At 46.9% G+C, this 22059-nt stretch overlaps 1 protein-coding gene across 1 annotated transcript in view; it reads left to right on the top strand.

Annotated features, from left to right (window-relative positions):
* The window catches only part of RBM20 (RNA binding motif protein 20), a gene marked incomplete at both ends in the record, with an annotated part of 164683 nt that overhangs the window by 116620 nt on the left and 26004 nt on the right, over nt 1-22059 (top strand). Inside the window, 6 exons of the mRNA XM_084246049.1 lie at nt 616-1705; nt 2938-2999; nt 4999-5090; nt 5426-5517; nt 17032-17175; nt 20089-20220. Coding sequence (XP_084102175.1) covers nt 616-1705; nt 2938-2999; nt 4999-5090; nt 5426-5517; nt 17032-17175; nt 20089-20220 — 1612 coding nt within the window. The remainder of the gene's footprint in view (nt 1-615; nt 1706-2937; nt 3000-4998; nt 5091-5425; nt 5518-17031; nt 17176-20088; nt 20221-22059) is intronic.

Below are 22059 nucleotides of genomic sequence, written 5' to 3'. Positions count from 1 at the left end.
TTAAACACCAGTGGTAAATGGTTACTTAGTATTCCATTATGCAGATTTATCATCATTTACTCAGTTTAAAACCTCCCTGCCCGTCCTTCTAATATCAGCCATTTGTAATTTTCAACTTCGGACTTTTAAAATAATGCAGTATTTTAAAACATCTTTGGGCATCAGATTTTATTTGCCTTTTAATTCTGTTTATTAGGATAGATTTGCAGAATTGAATCATTGGGTCAAAGAATACACCAGATTTCCTTTCAACAAAGCTGCATGAATGTAGATAATCATTCATATTGTGAGCTTTTCACTTTATCTCACCATCTCTGAGTACTGTTATTTTTCCAATTGTTATTTTGCTAGGAAAATATTTATTTCTAATGGTTTTAGTTTATATCTTTTTGATTACCAGAGAGATTGAACATTCTGTCATAAAATAATTTTTCCATTAGCGTTTTTTTAAATTGATGTGTACATGTGAGCACAGGATTTTTCAGACTCCCTTCTATGTGGGGCCCTTGCAGGGGGGTCTTGTTTATGTGGAGGGGGGGAATCACAGATAAGCAACAACCCCTGGCCCCCCTCTGTGAAAACCAGCTGTGCATTTAGACCTTTGTCTTCCTGCAGTGCCGCCAAGCTCCTGGACAAGACCCCGTTCTCGGTCAGTAACCCGAACCCTCTACTTCCCTCGCCAGCCAGTCTCCAACTGGCTCAACTGCAAGCCCAGCTCACCCTCCATCGGCTGAAGTTGGCACAGACAGCTGTCTCCAACAACACCGCGGCTGCCACGGTCCTGAACCAAGTCCTCTCCAAAGTGGCCATGTCCCAGCCTCTCTTCAACCAGCTCAGGCATCCGTCCGTGATCAGCACACCCCACAGCCACACCGGGGTGCCCCAACATGCTGCCACCATGCCCAGTGCCCGGTTTCCCTCTAATGCCATTGCTTTCTCACCCCCTGGCCAGACGCGGGGCCCAGGGCCTTCTGTGAGCCTCCCCAGTCAGCCCCCCAGTGCCATGGTGATGCATCCTTTCAGCGGGGTGATGCCTCAGACCCCTGCCCAGCCAGCAGTCATCCTGGGCATTGGCAAGACTGGGCCCACGCCTACTGCAGCGGGATTCTACGACTATGGCAAAGCCAACTCCAGCCAGGCTTATAGCTCTGAAACAGACGGCCAGCCCAACTTCCTGCCAGCCTCGGCCTCTACCTCGGGCAGCGTGACCTATGAAGGGCACTACAGCCATTCAGGACAAGATGGCCAAGCTGCCTTTCCCAAGGATTTCTATGGACCCAACCCCCAAGGGGGCTCGCATGTGGCAGGCGGATTTGCCACTGAGCAGGCCGGGGGCATGAAAGGCGAGGTGGGTCCACTGCTGCAGGGAGCAAACAGCCCATGGGAGAGCCCCCATGGCTTCTCTGGCCAGAGCAAAGCTGACCTGCTAGCAGGCCCCAACCTGTGGCCTCCACCCCCCAGCCAGCCCTATGAGCTGTATGACCCCGAGGAGCCCACCTCAGACAGGACCCCTCCTTCCTTAGGGGGTCGACAGAACAGCAGCAAACAGGGTTTCAGTGGTGCCAGGCAGCGGGCCAAGGAGGAGCAGGTCATGCTGTCCGTGAGGCCCCTACAGGCGCACGAGCTGAATGACTTTCACGGTGTGGCCCCCTCCCACCTGCCCCACGTCTGTAGCATCTGTGACAAGAAGGTATTTGACTTGAAGGTGAGTCGCTCAAGGTTGCTGGAGCCGGGCCGGGCACCACCACAACCCAGCTGTCACCTCGTGAGCAAGGAACTGTCGCACTGTGTAACCCAGTGCTGGTGCCTGGGTTATAAAGAAGGTTCTCGGGAGGCAGAGCTTCTGCCTCCTGGAGGGGGACTTTTCCTCTGCCAGATGCCTGGAAGCCACTGTTCCTCAAGGACATCTATTGTCTTGAGTACAAAAGGGGAAAACAGCAGAATCTTAGGTCAGGGGCAAGAGAGTCATTCTCTCTCTTGAGACCTCAACAATTTATTCTAGAGGGCCTCAGTTTCCCCATCTGTTGACTGGAGATGAATCCTGAGGATACCTTCCTGGGGATTATAAAATACTTTGGGCCCCTTGTAATATCACTCTCCTGCCCAAATGTGTTGCTGATGCAGTGAAATATTCTAAAGCATAATAATAGCTAACTTACATTAAACCCTTTGGGTGTGTTAGCAGTAACTCTACAAGGTAGGTACTGCTATCATTCCTATTTTACAGAGAAGATTCCCATTTTATGGAAAGGTGAAATGACTTGTCCAGGGCCCCATAGCTATAAAATGGCAGAGTGGAGAGTTGAAGATAGGTTGGGATCCCTGAGCCTGTGCCTCCCGGCACATCTCTGTTGATCTGCAGAGCTCACCAATGCTCTGCTCAGTGGGACTCACGCCACAGTGTGCTGTCATTCCCCTCTGCTTGGGCCCCATCACACAGCACATCCCTGACACTGGGGGGAAGCACCCCCTTACCTCCAGGCTCAGGAGGGGCTGGCTTACACCAAGAGGTGACAGAGGATTTTGTCTTTCATATAAGCTTTTTCTAAGATTTTTGCAACTCAGTGTGAGTCACCCTGCCAGATTCTCCCAGCTGAATATAAAATGGGTGGGGTCTTTCTGGAGTGCGGGGGAGGGGTAGAAGGTGGGAGGTGTGGTGGTGACCAAGGGTCACTGAGGGGAATGGGAACTGGACTTGGCATCTGGACTCCCATCCAAGATGGGCTGGGCTGTGTGGGTGGAATGGGGCTGAGGAGTGAGGGCTGGATGGGAGGCAGGGGAGTGGTGGGAGAGGTTGGCAAAGGGAAGAGGGAAGAGAGAGGCATCTGCAGGGCTGGTCCAGCCTCTGGGTGCCCTGAGCACCCTGCCCAGATGGGGAATCCCACCGTCTCACGGACCTAGTTCTCCTTCAAGTCATTTTTCTTTCCTCTGGCCTAGGACTGGGAGCTGCACGTGAAGGGGAAACTCCACGCTCAGAAATGCCTGGTCTTCTCGGAAAAGTAAGTGCTGTCCAGGAGAACAGGTCCATGCACGCCTCAGCAAATCTTCACTGAGCTCTCGCTGTGTGGCACCCTCTGTTCTAGGTGCCAGGAAAGAGCAGAGGACAAAACAGAAAACAGGCAAAGCCCTGGTCCTCAGGGAGCTGACACGTAGTAGGGGCAGGAGGGTGGAAGATAAGGAAAATAAACTAGTGAATTAAATAGCATCCCTGGTGATAAATGCTAAGCAGGAAACATCAGGGCAGACGTGGTGGGAGGGATGGGGAAGTGTTTGCACACACAGGGCTGGATTTTAAATAAGGTGGTGGTGGGGAAATGGCCTGGGAAAGCTCCTAGGAAGGGATGGATTGGCTGTCCTGGGGAGGGGGGCATGTGCTCTTGGTAAAGTGAATGCCTCTGCCCGACCCTGGGAAGATAAAACAATGCCATTGTGGCCAGAGTGGAGCATTGGGGTGAAGACCTGATGGTCTTCACTGGGCACTGGGGTGAAGTCCTGATGGCGTGGACTCCTGTGGGAACGTGCATGTTTGCTTCAAGAACAATTGGAGATTGGAGCAGTTGGAGGGCTGAGCAAAGGGGTGATGAGCTCTGACTCCTCTGGAGGGTACCTTGGCTGCTGTGCTGAGAGTAACAATCACCAAAACCTGGAAGTAGCCTCAAAATCCACAATAGATGAATTAATAAGCAAAATGTGGGCTCTACAGACAATGGAATATTAGACAGCCTTTAAAAGGAAGGGCTTTCTGACTTATGCTACACCATGGATAAAGTAAATAAGCTAGTCACAAAAGGACGAGTCGTATGTGATTTCACTTACGTGAGGTTCCTAGAGTAGTTAAATATGAAAAGGGAGAAAGTAGAATGTTGTGGTCAGAGATAGAGGGGAGATGCTGTTTAATGGACAGAGTTTTAGTTGCAGGATGAAAAGAGTTCTGAGCAGGGACAGTGGTGATGATTGCGCAACATCAATGTGCTTAATGCCACCGTACGATACCCTTAAAATGGTTATGATGATGAATTTTGAAAATATTATATTTTACCACAATTTTAAAAATCTGGCTTTTCTTTTCTTTTTTTTTTTATTTTTTATTTTTATTTATTTATTTATTTATTTTTTTAATAGAGGCATGCTTTATTTATTTAGTTTGTTTGTTTTGTTTATACATGCACTGGGTACAGTCAGAAACGCGGGAGGGTGAGAGAATTCACCAGAGCCAGAGCGGGGAGCAGAGCAGGCAGAAGGACCGAAGTACACTGCTGAGGGGAGCAGCGGGCGGCAGGAGAGATCTGCGCGCCATGTGGGACCCTCCTCCGGTGACCGGGGAGCAGCCGGGGAACGAACCGGCGCCGCAGAGGCCGCGGGCTGCTTCGCAACCCAGCGCTCAACCACTGCGCCACCGGGGAGGCCCTGGCTTTTCTTTTCTTATTGTGATAAAATTCACCATTTTGACCATTGAAAGGTGTGCAACTTAGTAGCATTTAGCACACTCACAAGGTAGTGCAATCATTACCACTGTCTAGCTCCAGAGCATTTTCATTACCCTGAAAGGAAACTTCATACCCATTCAGCATCAACCCCCTGTTCCTTCTTTTCCTCCCCGCCCCTGTTTTTGGCAACCACTAATTTGCTTTCTATCTCTATAGATTTGCCTCTTCTGGACATTCCATACCAATAGAACCATATAATATGGTATGTTTTATGACTGGCTTTTTTCACTTAGCATAATATTTTCAAGGTCCATCCACATAGTAGCAAATACCACCTTTCCAGGGCTGAAGAGGCCACGTTTTGTATGGACCACATTTTGTTTATTCATTCACCTTTGGATCTGTATTTGAGTTGCTTCTACCTTTGGCTCTGTGAGCAGTACCGCTATGAACAAATGCACAGGTTTTTGTTTGAATATCTATTTTCAGTTACTTTGGGTCTAGGTCCAGGAGGGAAAAGATAATTCTTTGTTTACTTATCAAGGAACTGCTTTCCCTTCCTCCCCTCCAGCGCTGGTGTCCACTGTCTGCTGGGTTCAGCAGAGGGAACGCTGTGTGCCACTTCCAGCAGCACAGCCATTTATAACCCCGCTGGGACCGAAGGTGAGTAAGGCGCTGCAGGCCAGGAGCTTGAAGCGGGTATTATGTCTTTATCCACCAGATGTGCCTGATGTGCCCTGTGATATGTCTATAGAGCAGACAGATCCCAAGACACTAAACTGCACTGGGCCAGCTGTCTGGGTTCTCTGACTTTTTCAGACATGTTTTAGGCACAAAGCTTTGCTGGTTTGTGTGCCTAGAGGTATCATCCTGCTGATTGCTGATCAATATGTTAGAAGAAATTTTCCTTTTTTCCCTTCCACTTAGGTCCTCATAATGACTTTTGAAGGTAAAGCATCTGGCTGGGTTTTTACCTGGCTTCTGTAATTTTCCTATAGATTATGCCTCAAATCTTGGAACATCCTATGCGGCCCTTCCAGCAAGGACATTTGCTCAGCCGAATCCTGCATTTCCCTCCCCCGGGACAAATGTGAGTACAGAAGGGTTTTCTCCATGCTCGCCATCATCATCATCATCATAAAAGCATGTGTCTGGAGGAGAGAGGGTGCGGAGGAGGCTGGGTGAGCTGGTGCAGATGTAGCTCTGTGCAGCGCAGGCAGACCTATCCCCCAGCAGAGGTCCGGAGTAGCTTCACTCAGTCCAGCTAGTTTGAAAACACACAGGCCGAAGGAAGCTTTACAATTCTTAAAATTGAAAACATGCATAGACTTGCTAGCATTTGCTACGGGTTTAGAAAAATGTAAGTTCGCACTTTTCCGTATTGCCTTTTTAAAAAGACTCTTTGATGTTTTATTGAAGTGGACCATTTCCTATGAAGGGGTAATTCTGAAACTTGAACCAGAGAGAGAAAATGTGCTTGAAAGTAAAGGTCGCGCTTAAAGGGTATTTGTGGGCCTTTTGGGGCGATGGCTATTGCTGTATGATGCTTTTTTTGTTTTTTGGGTTTTTAGTTGTGTTTATGGTCTTCTCTCTACAACCTGCAGTTCAGTCCCCTGAAGCTTTAAAGTTGCACCCTCCTTTACATGATTGTGACAACCCCTTCTCCTCCTGGGATTTCCTGTGATATGAAGCCTGATAGCCCCCGTGGGCTCCTGTCCTGAGCACAGGGAAGGGGGTGGGAGACTCAGGACTGACTGTAAACAAAGTGCCTTTGGCTGAACGCTGCTGGGGTGTGTCTGTGTGTATTCGCCTAGGTCTGTGTTTTTTCAGTTTGTGAGATGAGCAACTGCGGCCCGAACACCAGCTCAGGAGAATCCTAGCCTCCGCCCCCACCCCCATGCCCTCCACTTGTGGATGCACAAACCCAGGTTTTGGCAACAGAGACGTCTGTGCTTTCCCTCCCGATGCTCAGGGCTGCCCCTGCTCTGCCCCGGGAGAGCAGCAGGACTGGGTTCAGCGAGGCCTGCTGTTTGTGTTTGAGGTCAGACCTCTGATCACGTGACCTTGTGTACTGATGGGAGTGTTGACGGCTCCAGCATCACCAGTCCTCACAGCCTGTTTGCCAAACTATGGACTATGTTGGCATGTCTGTGCTCTCAACCTGCTCTGAGACCCCAGCGCCAAGGGGGAGAGGAGTCTGACAGAAAGAGGAGTTGGGCGGCAGGTGTCTAGGCACAGGAAAGAGAGGAGTGAAGAGTGGTCTGATGAGAGGCAAGGATAGGACAAATGGGCCTCTGTCCGGCACGGCGCATCAGCCTCACCCTCTGACACTGACCCCAGAACCACAGGCCCTTTCCCGGGATGTGGAACCCAGAGCCCTAAATTCAAGTCCTAGTGCTAGAACCCGACAGGTTCCAGCCATTTTGCTTCTCTGAGGCTCCTGTTTTCCTTATGCCCAGGGAACTCCCCTGACACTGCCTTTTGAGTGAAGTAAAGAAGTGCATTTTCACCTGGCTGTGTAGCTGGTCACCAGCCTCAAACCTCAGAACACCGTTTGCGGCCGGTTGAGCGGTCCTGGTCAGAGCTGGAAGGCAGAGCGGCCATAGGGAGCCGCGCCCAGTGTAAGACGTGATAGCGGCTATTAATGAGTAAGGAACTATCTGAGTCTGGCTTGTCTGTCCGTGTGACCTTTGGCCAGGTCAGTCTGTCTGTGTTCCTGCCAGGTCAGTCTGTCTGCTGCCCTGGAGCTGCTGTAAGGCTCCCAAGGAGGCCCTTCACTTACTGCGGGCTGGGAGCTATCACTGTTATGATTCACGATAGTCTGGGTTAATACCAGCCACTCTGAACACAACTTCTTCCAAATGCTGGGAGATGGGGAGTTTGTCTAGCTTGAGCCTGAGGAAAGCAGCAGCAGATGGAAAACCCCAGACACCAGAGGAGGAGCATGCTAACAGGAGCTCACATTTATGTAGGCCTAGTATGTTCTTACTCCTTTTGTATGCGTTAGCTCATTTAAGACCTTTAAAGTGCTCCCTGGTGGCGCAAGGGGTTAAGCACAGCACTGTGAAGCTGTCTGCAGCCTCTGTAGCACTAGTTCGATTCCTGGCCAGCCAGAGAGCAACCCACATGGCGCAGCAGACCTCTCCTGACTAGCCCACTGCTCCCCTCAGCAGTGTATTTCAGTCAGTCTGCCTGTTCTGTTCCCCACTCTGTCTCTGGTGAATCCTCTCACACACACCTTGGCCCTGCACCTTTGGCCTGTACCCCAGGTCTTGTATGCATAAATAAATAAATCTTAAAAAAATAAAATAAAATGTATTAGCTCACCTTAGGCAACTCAGTGAGGTGGGGGAAGCTGGGAATAGAGAGACTAAGTCCTCTGCCTCAGGCCACACAGCTGGTAAGTGGAGGCAGAGGGATTCGCCCGGCTCTGGAAGCCTTGCTTTACCCACTAAGCCCTGCTGCCCTTGTCTGAGGGTCTCCGAGATCTCTCCCTGGCTGTGGTTCTCTTTAGGGAGCCCGTTCTCTCTCTCTTTCCCACTGGACAAGCTACTTAGCAGGACCTGAGGCCACTGGGGCTGGCAGGGACTGTCCTGACCCCACCGCCATCAACCGTGGGGCCCAGTGAAGCAGCTGGTCTTACCTGGCACCCAGGTTCTTCTCTCCATGACAGCATCAGCTACATTAAGCTCAGGTCTCAGATGCGTGGAGGCTTTTCCTGCAGAGCCAGTGGAGGGAAGAGAACCTCAAGTGACTGGTTTTATTGTCAGAAATTCAGTGGAGCCTTGTTGGTTACATGAGCCTCCCCAGTGATCTCTGGCAACAAGGACAAGTTGTGGCCAACCCCCACCCCCACCCCCCCAGTCCCTGTATCACCAGCTGCTGCGTGGTCACACCCTCCTCACCCACTTTGGGTCTCTTTTTATCTGGCAAATAGACTTGGGTCTTCGGGTCCTCTTTTTTTCTGGCAGATAGATTTGAATGCCAGTGTGTGTTTGTTTAGGAGAACCTGAAATAAAAAATATTGCCAGTTTGAAAACAAATTAAGAGAGTGAAAGACTCCTTTTAGTACCAGGAGAGGCCTTCAGAGAAACTGGTCTTTCCACCTGCAGATAGTGCCCTCCAAAGAAAAGCAGATACATCAAGGGTTAACCACTCTGTTCCCAAGGGCTACTTTACAGGCCTCCATGAGTGCCCAGCATTTCCGTTGTTATTTTCTGTTACAAAAGGTGTGCTTGCTGTGAAAATTCAACCAGAGAAGAAATATTTAATGAGGATATTGAAGTTACCCCCACGGTCTCCCACCCCAACCCCCACAGAACACTCAGGAAGGCTTTAATGCATTTTCCTCTAGAAGCGTTTTCTGGTCCTGGTCCAGAGCTTTCTCTTCTGATGTCATTTACATACATCTTTTCAGAAACACATTTTGTTGAGTAAAACCAGAAACAGCCAGGACTCTCCATTATAATATCCTTATTGTGTGTGGAGCAAATAGCACATTGCTGCTGCTAAAACCCTGTTTTTAAGCAGGAGAACAAAGCCTCAAGGGGCTCCAGAAACAAGGCTTCTTCAGAAAGCATCTAAACTGCTAAAAAAAAAAAAATTCTAAATCACCACAAAGCCCATCTACCACCACCACCAAACCTAGGCTTGGCAGAATGCAAACTTGTCTCAACTCTGCAAGATTCACTTCCATGTTTATGTTTGACAGAGACAAATCCCTGAACTGACTAGTTGTGTTTGCTGCTGGTGGTGCTGCGGAGAGGTGATTTGTGTCTGTCTCCAGCCCTCCCTGCCCACCCCAGGGTCCCAGAAGAGGGATATTCACTTTCACTTAAGCTTCTCCCAGTTGACAAGCCGAGGCACTTTATCCTTGGCTGCCTGAGCCGTCATAAACAGAGTAATCAGGTTTCTGGAAGGGGCCATAGGGCCTTCTCAGGCTGTAAATAGTTGTTTTGCGCCTGCCCAAGATACACTTTGCCTGCTGTCTGTCCCCATAAAACCACTTTGTAGTTTCCACAACCCTCTAGGAGTTTGTTTAGTGCTGGGGCTGCACATGGGCCCCCCTAGGCCACGGCTTCCATGGTTTCACCAGGGTCCTGCTCACCACAAAACTTGTATAAATAAGAAAACTGAGGGCCTCCTTAGTGGTGCAGCGGGTTATGTCTCAGCACTATGTAGCTATCTGCAGCCACTGCAGCATGAGTTCAATCCCCGGCCAGAGGGCTGACCCACATGGTGCAGCAGACCTCTCCTGACTCGCCCACTGCTCCCCTCAGCAGTATATTTCAGTAGATCTGCCTGTTCTGTTCCCCACTCTGTCTCTGGTGAATCCTATCACCCCCTGCACCTCTGGATTACACCCCAGTTCTTCTATGTATAAATAAATAAATCTTTAAAAAAACAGAAGACTGAGTCACAGGGAAACATCAAGTTTTGTGGAAGGCCAGAGGCTTAAGTCATACATTGCCTTCACATTGCTGGCAGTTACTAGGACATCTGTCCCCTCTGGCATTCCAGGTCCATGTCCCAAAGCACTATGGCCTCCTGACTTCCAGACAGCAGGAAGGGTCGTCCCTGATGTGCAGAAAATACCCCACTAGCCCTCCCACCCCCACCCTCAGGGGTATCTGGTGCATCTCCAAAGAGAACAGAGAACAAGGAACCAGGATACCCAAGTGGGTTTTTTTTCCTTTCCTTTTTACCATCATTTTTCTTTGCAAAAGTAGTGCAAACAAGGTATCAAAAGATCAAACAGAAATAGCCATATAAAAAGTAGAAAATTCTATCCCTGCAGAGAAGACTGAAGATAAACGTCCCTCTCTGTGATTTACCAATCTCCAGCTAACATGCATGCATGTTTAATAACTAAACCTGCATTTTTGGGGGCAAAAATCAAGTAACACCATATAATCCGTTGTGTAACTTGGTGTTTTTAACTTCACATAAGCAATACATATTTTAATTGATTTCTAGGTATCTTTCTGCATCTGAGCATAAAACCCCATCAGACAGGATAACATCATCTGTTGGATGCATTACAGAATTTATCACATCTGAGGTTGATTAATTTTTCCATGAGACCTGAGTTGTCATCACAAGTCTACCACTATTTCATTGACCTCAGATTAAGTTCCTTAACTTCTCCCAGGTGTCAGTGTCCACCTCCACAAAGATGGGTATGGGTCAGAAGACCTCCAAGTTTTTAGATCTGTGACTCTGAAGTTTATAGGATGTTGAAGTTGCTCGACAGATGAACCACCTAAGACCCACAGGCAAGTCTGGCACCCATAAAACTAGATTCACTGCAAGTCAGAGCTAATATACTTTATAAAATATTTCAATGGGCTCATAAAGACATCATTGTCTAGCCTCCAAGTTAAGCCAAGATCCCTAGCTAGGGAGCCCACACCCACCTGAGCTCTGCATGATAGCTTCAAAATCAACGCCACAAAATAAGCATTTTGCCCCCTGTCCTCAGGTCTGTCTAGCTCCAAACCAGCAGAGGCTCACAGACTCTGTTCTGGATGAAATTAGGTCACACTTAAAGGACATCAAGCTGGAGCAATTGTTTATTAAAGATTAAATCTATACTTTGTAGCTGTAGGAAGCACTTTGAGAAACTTCTCTGACCTTCAGGCTTTTTGCCATAGGCCACAATTTTATTGCAGTTGTGTGAGTTATTTGAACTGGGCTTGTTCTTTGAACTCATCTGCAAAGCCTGTCCCCATCTGCATTGGAGGGCATTGAAAGGGCTCCTAATATTCCTACTCAAGTCTGTTTGTTCCTCTCACATTTCTACCCATCTACAAAAGATATGTGGGTGAGTTGAGAGGCCTGGAACCCAGACCTAGGATCCATAAGGAGCAGTCTTAAGTGAATGACCCCAGCTTGTGAATATATCAGCCTAGGTCCCTGATCGCAGGTGGGGGCATGGCAGGTCAGTGCTGGCCTGCAGCCTCTGAAGCCTCTTCGCCTGGGAAAGGATGATTGCTTCTTTAGGTAATTAGGGATTTGGTTACAACCCTGACAGCTTAGCTCTCTCAGAGATTTGACCTTGGGCTGGAAAATTTCAAAAGCACCTGTCGCATGTGCCTCCTGGGAGCTCAGTAGGCCGAACAGTGGGTGAGATGTTAACAGAATCCATCAACACCTCACACCGAAAATTCAGGTTGGCGAGATCCAAACCCATGTGTATTTGTGCCCTGGAGCACATCTTGTAAAATTTACTTTAGGTGGCTTTTAAATTTAACATAATTCAGATTTACAGAAAAGTTGCACAAAAAAAAAAGGATAAGGAACTCCTATTTACTTTTTGCCCAGATTCACTATTTCTTCATATTTTAGCCCACTTACATTATCATTCTCTCTCTCTGTGTCCTTTGCCCGCCATGTCCCTGCCCCCCTTATCCCCCTCAATGCATGCTTTTTCTGGAACCACGGAGACCGTAATCCTCACTCCTAACTACATCAGCATGTAGTAGAACATGGACTTTTCTCTTACATCATCACAGTAACTTTTTTTTTTTTTTTTCCAAGCCCAAGGTCAGCTGGCATTTACCTGTTGGAGGAAAGGAGATAAATATTTATGTCCAAGAGTCTTTTGGATGCCAGGCCTTGGACCAGGGCATTTCATAGAAATTGTGGCATTTTGTCTTCTAAACTGTCCTGTGGGATCAAGTTTTATTTTCCCCATTTTATAGACAAGCAAACAGAGGTTTGGAGAGATTCACTAACTTGCCCAGTTTAGTCACTGGGGAGCACAGACACAGACCCGGGCCTGTCTGTCTCTCCATGACCTTGCACTGTGTCTGCAGACTGTGAAGCACACACGTGATGTGGGTCTGGCTCTGGGAGAGGCACAGGCCGGGGTGTTCACCTCAGTTCCTGATGTCCGCTCCTCTTCACATAAGCAGAGTCATTCAGGAAGGTGCTCGCTGCTGGAGCTTCCCTTCAGCCCTGCTGCAGGGAGGTCCCTCACCAACACAGACAGGCGAGTCTACAAGAGGAGCCTGCTGTGAACGCATGCGCGCTGAAAACACCCATCCCTGGCAGAGGGGGGACAGACCTCACATTCATTGGGACTGGGAGTGGGAAAGACACAGGTTTCCTGTTTATGCCCAGCGCAGTTGGGGAAGGTTATCATTATCTTGATCTTAAGATTTAGCTTGGCAAGGATTCTGAAAGGAATGGAATTTAGAACTTAGAGCCCCATAAGTGTGGATATTTTACATCTGGAAAGCACTTTAGACATATAAACCATCCCCTCAGTGTGGCCACTGGGAAACTGATGCCTAGAAAGAAAACTAGTTTTCCCTACCGTGGATCTCACGGTGTCTGAACTGGGTTGCAATCCAGGCCCCCCTCTACATAATGAAGTTCAGAGCTTTTTACAACCCAAACCCCGGTTAATTATTTACTTCCACCTCAAGCAGTCATTATCCTGCATTCCATGTCTGGAAAAGTACCGTATCTGCCCCAGTGCTTACACTAGTGAGTGATTAACTATAGTTACCCATTTTTATTGATCAAAACCACAGACACTCATCAGATTTTCTGATTTGTCTGAGACATAACCAGGTTGCTATATTGATAAAGAAGCTCAAAGTTTGGCCTGAATCTAGGTTTTTAAAATGTCAAAAGATAATGATCCTCACTTGATATATTATTACTTAAAAAACCCCCAGGGACTTATTAGAGAGCCCAGAGTAGGAATTAGTGCTGAGCGTGGTGCTCCTGCTTCCCAGTGAACGTTTTGGTTCTAGAAGTCCCACCTAAGGCTGCCTTCTCCCCCCTCCTTTCTCCTTCAGCATTTAGTGCTCCCATAGGGCCTAAGGCCATTCATCATCAGGTTTATATAAACTGTTTCAGGAAGAGAATAGAGTGATAATACATATACTTCTCCACCCTTTATGAATCAAATGACTTTGAACCTGAGTTTAAAAGATATTTTAGATCAACGGCAGAAAAATAAGTAGACCGAACTATCTTAGGTCCAAATATTTACAAAAGTGTATAACACATAACCACATCAAAGTGTTTCTCTTTTTACCTGGATTTCCCACATGCCCAAATGCCAGGCTTGCACACCATCAGCTCTGAGAGTCTAGAATTTGTCATTTCAGGCTCACTTAGAAAATGATAAACGGAGGTACAGTGTTTCAGCAGGAGACACTGCCCGTCTTCCACCCGGGGTCAGTGCCCTGGCACGTGTGTGACCTGGTGAGTCACAGGTTGTGAGCCTCCAAATTAATATAAGTAACTGGAAGGATCTAAAACTTTTCTTGATTCTCATGACAACAGAGGAGTTGAGAAAATCCCACTTCTAATTCTGATTCAATCTTGGGAGAATAAAAGTTCTCTTCGACTGTACTTTTTTTTTTTTTTAAAGATTTATTTGTTTATTTATTTGTTTGTTTATACATGCACTGGGTACAGTCAGAAGCGTGGGAGGGTGAGAGAATCCACCAGAGCCAGAGCGGGGAGCAGAACAGGTAGAAGGAATGAAGTACACTACTCAGGGGAGCAGCGGGCAGCAGGAGAGGTCTGCGTGCCATGTGGGACCCTTGCCGGCAACTGGGGATCGAACCGGCACTGCAGAAGCTGCAGCCAGCTTCGCAGCCCAGGGCTCAACCACTGCGCTCCCAGGGGAGGCCCTTTTCAACTGTATTTTTATTTTTATTTTTTTTCAAGATTCAGTTATGCATATAAGAACTGGGGTGTAGCCAGAGGTGCAGGAGGTGAGAGGATTTATCAGAGACAGAGTGGGGAGCAGAACAGGCAGATCTACTGAAATACACTGCTGTCCCCTCAGGGGAGCAGCGGGTGAGACTGGAGAGGTCTGCTGTGCCATGTCAGTAGCTCCCTGGTTGGGGATCAAACTCGTGCTGCAGTGGCTGCTGATAGCTTCATAGTACTGAGATTTAACTCCTGCGCCAGCAGGGAGGCTCCCTCTTAGAATGTATTTTTAAAATGTGAGTGATGATCTTCATTGAGACCTGTTCATTTCTGTGTCTTTCTGATGATGTCTGCAGCTAGAACAGTCTAGTGCTCTGGCAGCTGCAAAGGTATTTATTGTTCAGCCTGGCAGCTGCTTTTCCTGCAGTCACACTCAGATAACAGACTCTTGAGTTATCCTTTCAGTCTGGAGCAGACAGTGAGAGAGGCCCTAGCCCTCATAAGGACCTAGCCCCGGTCACTAGGCAACTGGACACACTAGGAGTGGGATGGGCCCAGCACTGCTGGGGTGTCTGTTCTGTGGTCCAAGCACCCATGAGCCCAGGCCAATCACAGCAAAGCCATGTGTGGGGGACATGCAGCGCTGAGAAGAGGGGGGCAAGGGCCCTATCTCGGTCCTCTTGATAATCTCAGGGGATCAACTCCTTTACCCTGCTTGGTGGCTCAGCTGGGTCTGTGCTGTATGTGGACCACTCACGCTAATGAGAGGCAAAGATCCTGCCAATTACCGGTCATCCCCGGAGAAGGGCTCAGTCCTTGTTAGCCAGGCCCGGATTCCTAATCTCCTGGCTTAGGGAGAGCTCCGTTTGTACCTCAGGGAGGTGAGGGGGTGTCTTGGGAGCTGCTGGGGCTACACACTGAGTCCTGATCCCCTTGAGGAAAGTGCTTGACCTCTGGACATCACAGCAGGGAGGTCTGAAAGGGACACTTGAGTTTTTCCAATTCAGAACTGAACCACAAGGGACATTCTTTTTGACCAATTGTCTTCAGCCCCGATGAGACAGAGAGGGTTTCTCATGGTCAGATTACCCAAGTATTAGCCTGTGTTAGGGCTGAAACCTGAGACTTTCCCACTGTGTTACCTGAGCAGGGTTGGCTCCATATCAAATGTAATTAGATGGTGAAGTTCACTTTATCATAGAAAATGGTGATTATGCAAATGTGGGCCACACTGTTAGAATGAGTTTCAGGTCTGGATGTTGTGTGTTGGTTTGGCTTATGTTTACTAATTTCTGAACTACGCCCCTTCCTCCAGAGACTCCAGCCTGATTAAGGTCTGCCCAGACTAAACGGCCATACTTCCTCCCTTCAAGAGCCTTGAGTAGGCCCAGATCTTGACTTGCAAACTGTGTTCTCTGGCGTCCTCTGGGACTGCCAGGTGGAGGGGTGTAGCAGCGTGCTGGACCCCAGGGTTTGACTAGAGCATCTCTTTTCCTTGGTGAATAGATAGAGCAGGTAAACATGCTTTTGCTGAAGATAAGATTGCAAGGCTAACAAAGTTTGGAGAGCCACTGCCCAGACCACAGGTGGCTGCTGTGAATGTCCATGTATATGTATTAGATTCTCATAAATCATTCCTATGCTCTTTTTCTTCTTAGGAATTTTTAAAAATTATAAATCAAGGAACATGAGAGAAATGGGGGAAAAGGTTCACCTCTGCCTTTTCCCCTTCAGGTTGGCTCCTCGAAGATAAGCTGTGTCAAAAGATGGACATGTTGTCTCACATGCCTTTCTCTGTCTGTGCTGATAACCTTTACAAATATTTTCATTGTGAAAAAATTGCAGACATGCAATTTTGCATCCCATCACCGAATTCCAATAATTACTCAAATTATACACTTACTTCATCTACCTCTTTCTGAAATTTTCTTGTTTTCGCTTTTGCTACACTTGCTACTTGGCAACCTTAAAATGATTCCTCTCTGGCACTTTGGTCTCCTCCTTTTCATGGCTACATAGTTTTCCACTAATGTTTGCACTGTTGTTTACTCAAACATTCACCTATTCTTGGATGTTTCAGATGTTTCCAATTTTTTTTTTTTTTTGCTGTTTCCATTTTTTTTTTTGCCATTCATAAATGACTGTAATGAATGTCCTTGTACATAAGTCATTATAGATTGGTGCATTTATTTCTGTAGGGTAGATTGTCTGAAAGAGTGATAGCAGGGTCATGGGCTATGTGGATGCTAACTTTTATTAAGTATTGCTAAAGTGTAGTCTCAAAAGGTTTTAGATACACAGTCTCCCACTGACAACATATGGATGCGCCATTTCCTCATATCTTCAGCAACCCTGGTTGTTATTGATTACTCCTTAAAAATGTTGCAAATAGGGCCTCCCCGGTGGTGCAGCGGATGAGCGCTGGGTTGCGAAGCTGCTGGCAGCCTCTGCAGCACTGGTTCGATCCCCGGCTGCTCCCCGGCCACCGGAGGAGGGTCCCACATGGCGCGCAGATCTCTCCTGCAGCCCGCTGCTCCCCTCAGCAGTGTACTTCGGTCCCTCTGCCTGCTCTGCTCCCTGCTCTGGCTCTGGTGAATTCTCTCACCCTCCCACGCTTCTGACTGTACCCAGTGCTTGTATAAATAAATAAAATAAAAATAAATAAATCTTAAAAAAAAAAACTAAAGAACTTAAGAAAAATTACCATTAAAAAATAAAAAAAATAAAAATGTTGCAAATATCTTTTGTAGAGATGGTATAAAATTGGTATTTTATGCTTCCAGGAAACATTATCTTTCTGCATTAATTTTATGAATTACAGTTTTGCAGTCATTATCTGGGGGAAGATAGCCAGGCAGAACATCTGGAATAAAAGGCAAGAGGGAAATATCTTTGAAGATCAACCACTGTTCTTTGTTCCCATTAGTTTACACAGCGGAAATCAGGTGCTGGCCGTGTGGTGCACATCTGCAATCTCCCTGAAGGGAGCTGCACAGAAAACGACGTCATCAACCTGGGGCTACCCTTTGGCAAGGTCACTAATTACATCCTCATGAAGTCTACTAATCAGGTGGGTTGGCCACTTTCATAGTATCATGTGCTTGATGAATGAGAGCTGTAAATATATGTATATATACATATGTATATATATATATTTAAATAAAGAAGCTCATCTGACATAAAGAGGTGATACACAGCTGACCTTATGTTGATGGTGTTTTCTTTCCCCTTGTTTCACCCACCTGCTCTTGTGGTGGCCACAGGTCCTTCTGAGTTGTGTAGCAGTGAGAAGGTACTTTGGAAGGAGGTGTCCATTAACTTGGAAAAGCTAGTTGGCTTCCAAAATAGAAATCCGGGCCTCCCTGGTGGCGCAGCGGTTGAGCGCTGGGTTGCGAAGCTGCCCGCAGCCTCTGCAGCACTGGTTCGATCCCCGGCTGCTCCCCGGCCACTGGAGGAGGGTCCCACATGGCGCACAGACCTCCCCTGCCGCCCGCTGCTCCCCTCAGCAGTGTACTTCGGTCCTTCTGCCTGCTCTATTCCCCGCTCTGGCTCTGGTGAATTCTCTCACCCTCCCGCGCTTCTGACTGTACCGAGTGCTTGTATAAATAAATAAATAAATAAAAATAAATCTTAAAAAAAAATTTAAAAAACAAACAAACAAACAAAAAAAACAAAATAGAAATCCATGCTCTTGAGTCTTTTCACTGTGTTGGCAAACCTCCGAGCTAGTGCTACAGCTTAGCTTCAGAAGATACGATTTTTGTATCATATCTGATGGCCTAGATTGAGGCCCCACCGAGGACTCACTGGGAACAGGTTTTCTCATTGATCCTGGGTGCAAGCATCTGGGGCCCTTGGGTCTGCTAGCAGGCGAGTAAGTGAGGAGGAATTGATGGATGCCTGCTAAGTGTAAGGAACTAAAAAGAACCATTTCCTATGGGGATTGACTGAATGCCACATTTCTGTAGTCAAAGGCGAAGTCTATACAGCAAATACCTAACAATCAGAACACAGAAAGTCTTCACTTAACACCATGGATAGACTGGAAACCACAGCTTCAGAGAAATGACTATAATTACAGCAGGTGCTGGAATAAAGTCCTTTTGTTCTGTGTGGGCTGGGAAACTTTTCTTCTCAACATTTTAATGAAATGACATTGAACAAAATGACATTATTCATGGAACTGCTGTATTTCATCTGTTATTTTTAATAAGTAGTTTTACTTTATGAACCAGCAGAACAGGCAGAGGAGAACCTTTGGAGACTCAAAACTACCTCAGATCATTGGTCTTCCTTCATCAACAAGGGATTAGATTACTCACCTTCGCTCTTTCTTCTCGGGATTTTATTTTGGGTAGATGTCCAAAACTAGCTTGCAACATTAATGCAGTGAGAGTCACTTGGTTAGTATTTTTCCCATTTGACAAGTGAGAGCTAGAGGTGGTGACATGCTTGCATCATAAAAGATGTATTAGAAAGCTGGGTGGCCACCTTTGAAATAAAACCCTAAAGAATTTTTACTTCTGGGCCTCCCTGGTGGCGCAGCGGTTGAGCGCTGGGTTGCGAAGCTGCCCGCAGCCTCTGCAGAGCCGGTTCGACCCCCGGCTGCTCCCCGGCCACCAGAGGAGGGTCCCACATGGCGCACAGACCTCTCCTGCCGCCCGCTGCTTCCCTCAGCAGTGTACTTCGGTCCCTCTGCCTGCTCTGCTCCCCGCTCTGGCTCTGGTGAATTCTCTCACCCTCCCACACTTCTGACTGTACCCAGTGCTTGTATAAATAAATAAATAAATAAATAAATAAAAATAAATCTTTAAAAAAAAAAAAAGAATTTTTACTTCTTAGTGTCCCATACCTCTGCCTTAGACTGTGACAGCCTGGAGAAAAACATCTAAATTTTTAAAATAAGTGTGAGGGAAGGAGGGGGGCGGGCTTGTTAGCCCTCGCAGCTCAAGCAAATGGGGAAGTAGGGACCCCCCAGCAGGGGCCTTTGTCACAGACCAGTTTGCCTTCTCAACCTCAAGGGACCGGAATCAGCACATTTCAGTATAGCATAAACCAATCAACTATGAGAAACAGCAGCGCAAATCTAGCACAGCACTACTAGTATAAATACCAGATCAGTCAAGAGAGTTTGTCTAGAGACTCTGTAGACACCAATTGGATGGAAAGGCCCATTTTTTCTGTGTTTTAGCTGAAGAGTAAAATAAAAGGGGAAAATGCTGTGGAAAAGTCACTGACAAAGCAGCATGGCCTTCCTTTAAGCCTAGGGAACCGCTGAGGTTTTTATTTTTAGAATATTTCTTTCTTTGCAAAGAACATGGGAGCTCAGATAACCAGCACTTGGGTTTCTGCCTCCTGCTGTCACCACCACCAAGTCACATTTCCCAGAGATCAGCCCAAGGTCACCTGTGCAAAGATTCACACCCTTCCGACCCTCCCTCTAAGAGACCTGTGGGTAACGCATCCTCCCACCCCAGAGGAGTTCCTGTGGCGTGATGTGGCCCAGGATGGACACCCATAATTGGGAATAATGTTTGGTAACCATGGGGATCAGGAGAGGGGCCATCTTATAATAAGCTCTTTTGGTGAAGTTAATAAATAGGTCTCTTTGAACAGATGGGATCAAAGAGAACTCCTCCTTGTACTGATTTTTTTTCTTTTTATTGAGGTATAAAACGCATACTCTAAAGTGCACTAATCTTAAATGTACAACTCCATTAATTTTTTTACATGTGTACGCCCATGTAATTACCATCTAAGTCAAGATAGAGGGCTTTTGGAGAACCCCAGAAGCTGTCCTCATGTCCCTTTCCAGTCAACACTCCACCCCCTACCCCAGAGGAAAGCTCCACTTTAACCTCCATCACGATCGACTCATTTTGCCTTTTCCTGAACTTCATACATGTGGGACCTGTCCTTGTGCTGAGTTTTGTTTAAGAACATTCAGATCGAGCCCAATGTATGTCATTCCTTTCTTTCCTAGGCTTTTTTAGAGATGGCGTACACGGAAGCCGCCCAGGCTATGGTCCAGTACTACCATGAAAAATCTGCTGTCATCAATGGTGAGAAGTTGCTAATTCGGATGTCCAAGAGATACAAGGAATTACAACTGAAGGTAAAGCATTCTCTAGTTCATTCAGTCATTCAACAAACATCAGCGTGACACACCTTGCCTGGGATGCAGGAGGGAAATACAGGAATTACCCAGAAATTACCCACTGCCTTTGAGGATCTAACATGAGAAAGCAAATCATTTTACACGGCAAAATGAGCTAAGTCCAAAATGCCTGCGACACCATGAATGACTCCTGGGACCCTACGTGGATTTTACAGGGGAAGGCTTGGAGGATGAAGTAAAAAAGGGGAAGGTGGCTGCTTTTCAGAAGTGGGACACACCCCTGACTACAACCTCCCTCTCTCCCCATACAGGTCATCAGTAACTGTTCTTCTGTTACCCCCAATCCCTGATCTCTTATTCCCTCTTCCACACTCCCTGTTGATATCTCACGCCCCTCAGGAAACTTCTAAACAGCACATGACTGACGTGGCCACTGTGAGAATTCAGGGATGATTTCAGATCACTCCAAATGGGGCTTTTATGTTTGTTATAGACTGAGACACACCCTCTTTCTCGCTCTCTCACATTGTTTGTGAAGTGTACATAAATCACATAAACCATCATCAAAGTCAAGAAATTGGACATGGAGAGCACCCAAAGTCCCTGTGACAGCCTCCTCCTGTTGTTCCTTCCCTCACACTCCTGACTTTGAGGAGGACGTTTTCTTGCTTTTTCCTTATAGCTCTACCATGTGCCTACGCCTCCCTAAACACTATAGTTTAGCTTTGCCTATTTTTTTGCTTTGTGTGAATGGAATCCTGCTGTGTTCTTTCACACCTTGCCTGGGATTCAGCATCACGACACCCATTTCACCCACCTGCTGTGTGACTATAGGTTTGCGTGTCTGTTCTCCCGGGGACGGGCATTCCACTGGGGACAGTCCTACCATGAATATCCTCAAACACGTTGTCCTGGTGTGTTAGTGCGTAACTAAGGGTAGGTACATAACTAGGAGTGGAATTGCTGGCTCACAAGGCATGTGGATCCTATTACTGGAGGATAGCAAGCTCTTTTCAAGGTTAGCAGTCCCAAATTTACACTCCTACTAGTAGCGTCAAGGAGCTTTCATTCGTTTAAATTCTTCCTAACATTTTTGTCTTTTTTGAATTACACATTTTTTTTTGCCGGTCCAGGGAAAGTGTAATGGTTTGTCATCGTTTCCTATTTTATTTTTGTGGTTATTTTTTCATGTTCCTTGAAGTTAAGCACTTTCCATATGTGTCTTGGTTATTCCATCTCTACCTTCTCTGGTGGGACATTTCTTTTCAAGTTAGCTCATGCGTTGCATTTGGATTGTGCCTTCTTGCTGGTATGCAGGGTTCTAACTGGAGCACTTAGTCCATTCGGAGTTACTGTAATTCACGTTATATTTGTGTTGGAATTTACCTTCTCATCCTGTGCGTCTACTGTCCCATTGAATAGTTTCCAATGCATTTCAGCTCATCCCACATTTACTTAGAGTCCTTTTTGTTGATAACCCACAGCCCTTAATCTACCTTGAGGTTTGAAGTCAGAAGACAAAGGCTCAGTGATTGTTTCTAGTTAGGACTACGATTTTGACAAGTCTACATATGTAGATCTGTAATATGTCTACCAGTTGCCAATTTCTGCTTTGCTTGCATGATTGCTTCTGAAGTTCCTTTGCCAACAGTTCTGCCTCAGGCAAAAACTGGCAGGGTTTTTTTTTTCCTGACTAATGAAAGCATGTTGCTTTTTTCTCAACAAGTCAGAGATTCCACTCCATTCTGTACTCAGCCAAAGTTCCTGTTCTCCTGGATTCTCCCCTGGGGACTAGAATCCAATTTCTACCCTGCTTTCCCAGTAGAGCTCTGGTCT

This window comes from Talpa europaea (genome assembly GCF_964194135.1).
Source record: "Talpa europaea genome assembly, chromosome: 10".
Taxonomy (NCBI): domain Eukaryota; kingdom Metazoa; phylum Chordata; class Mammalia; order Eulipotyphla; family Talpidae; genus Talpa; species Talpa europaea.
Note: the sequence above shows the minus strand (reverse complement) of the source record. Positions and strands in the feature narration are given on the sequence as shown.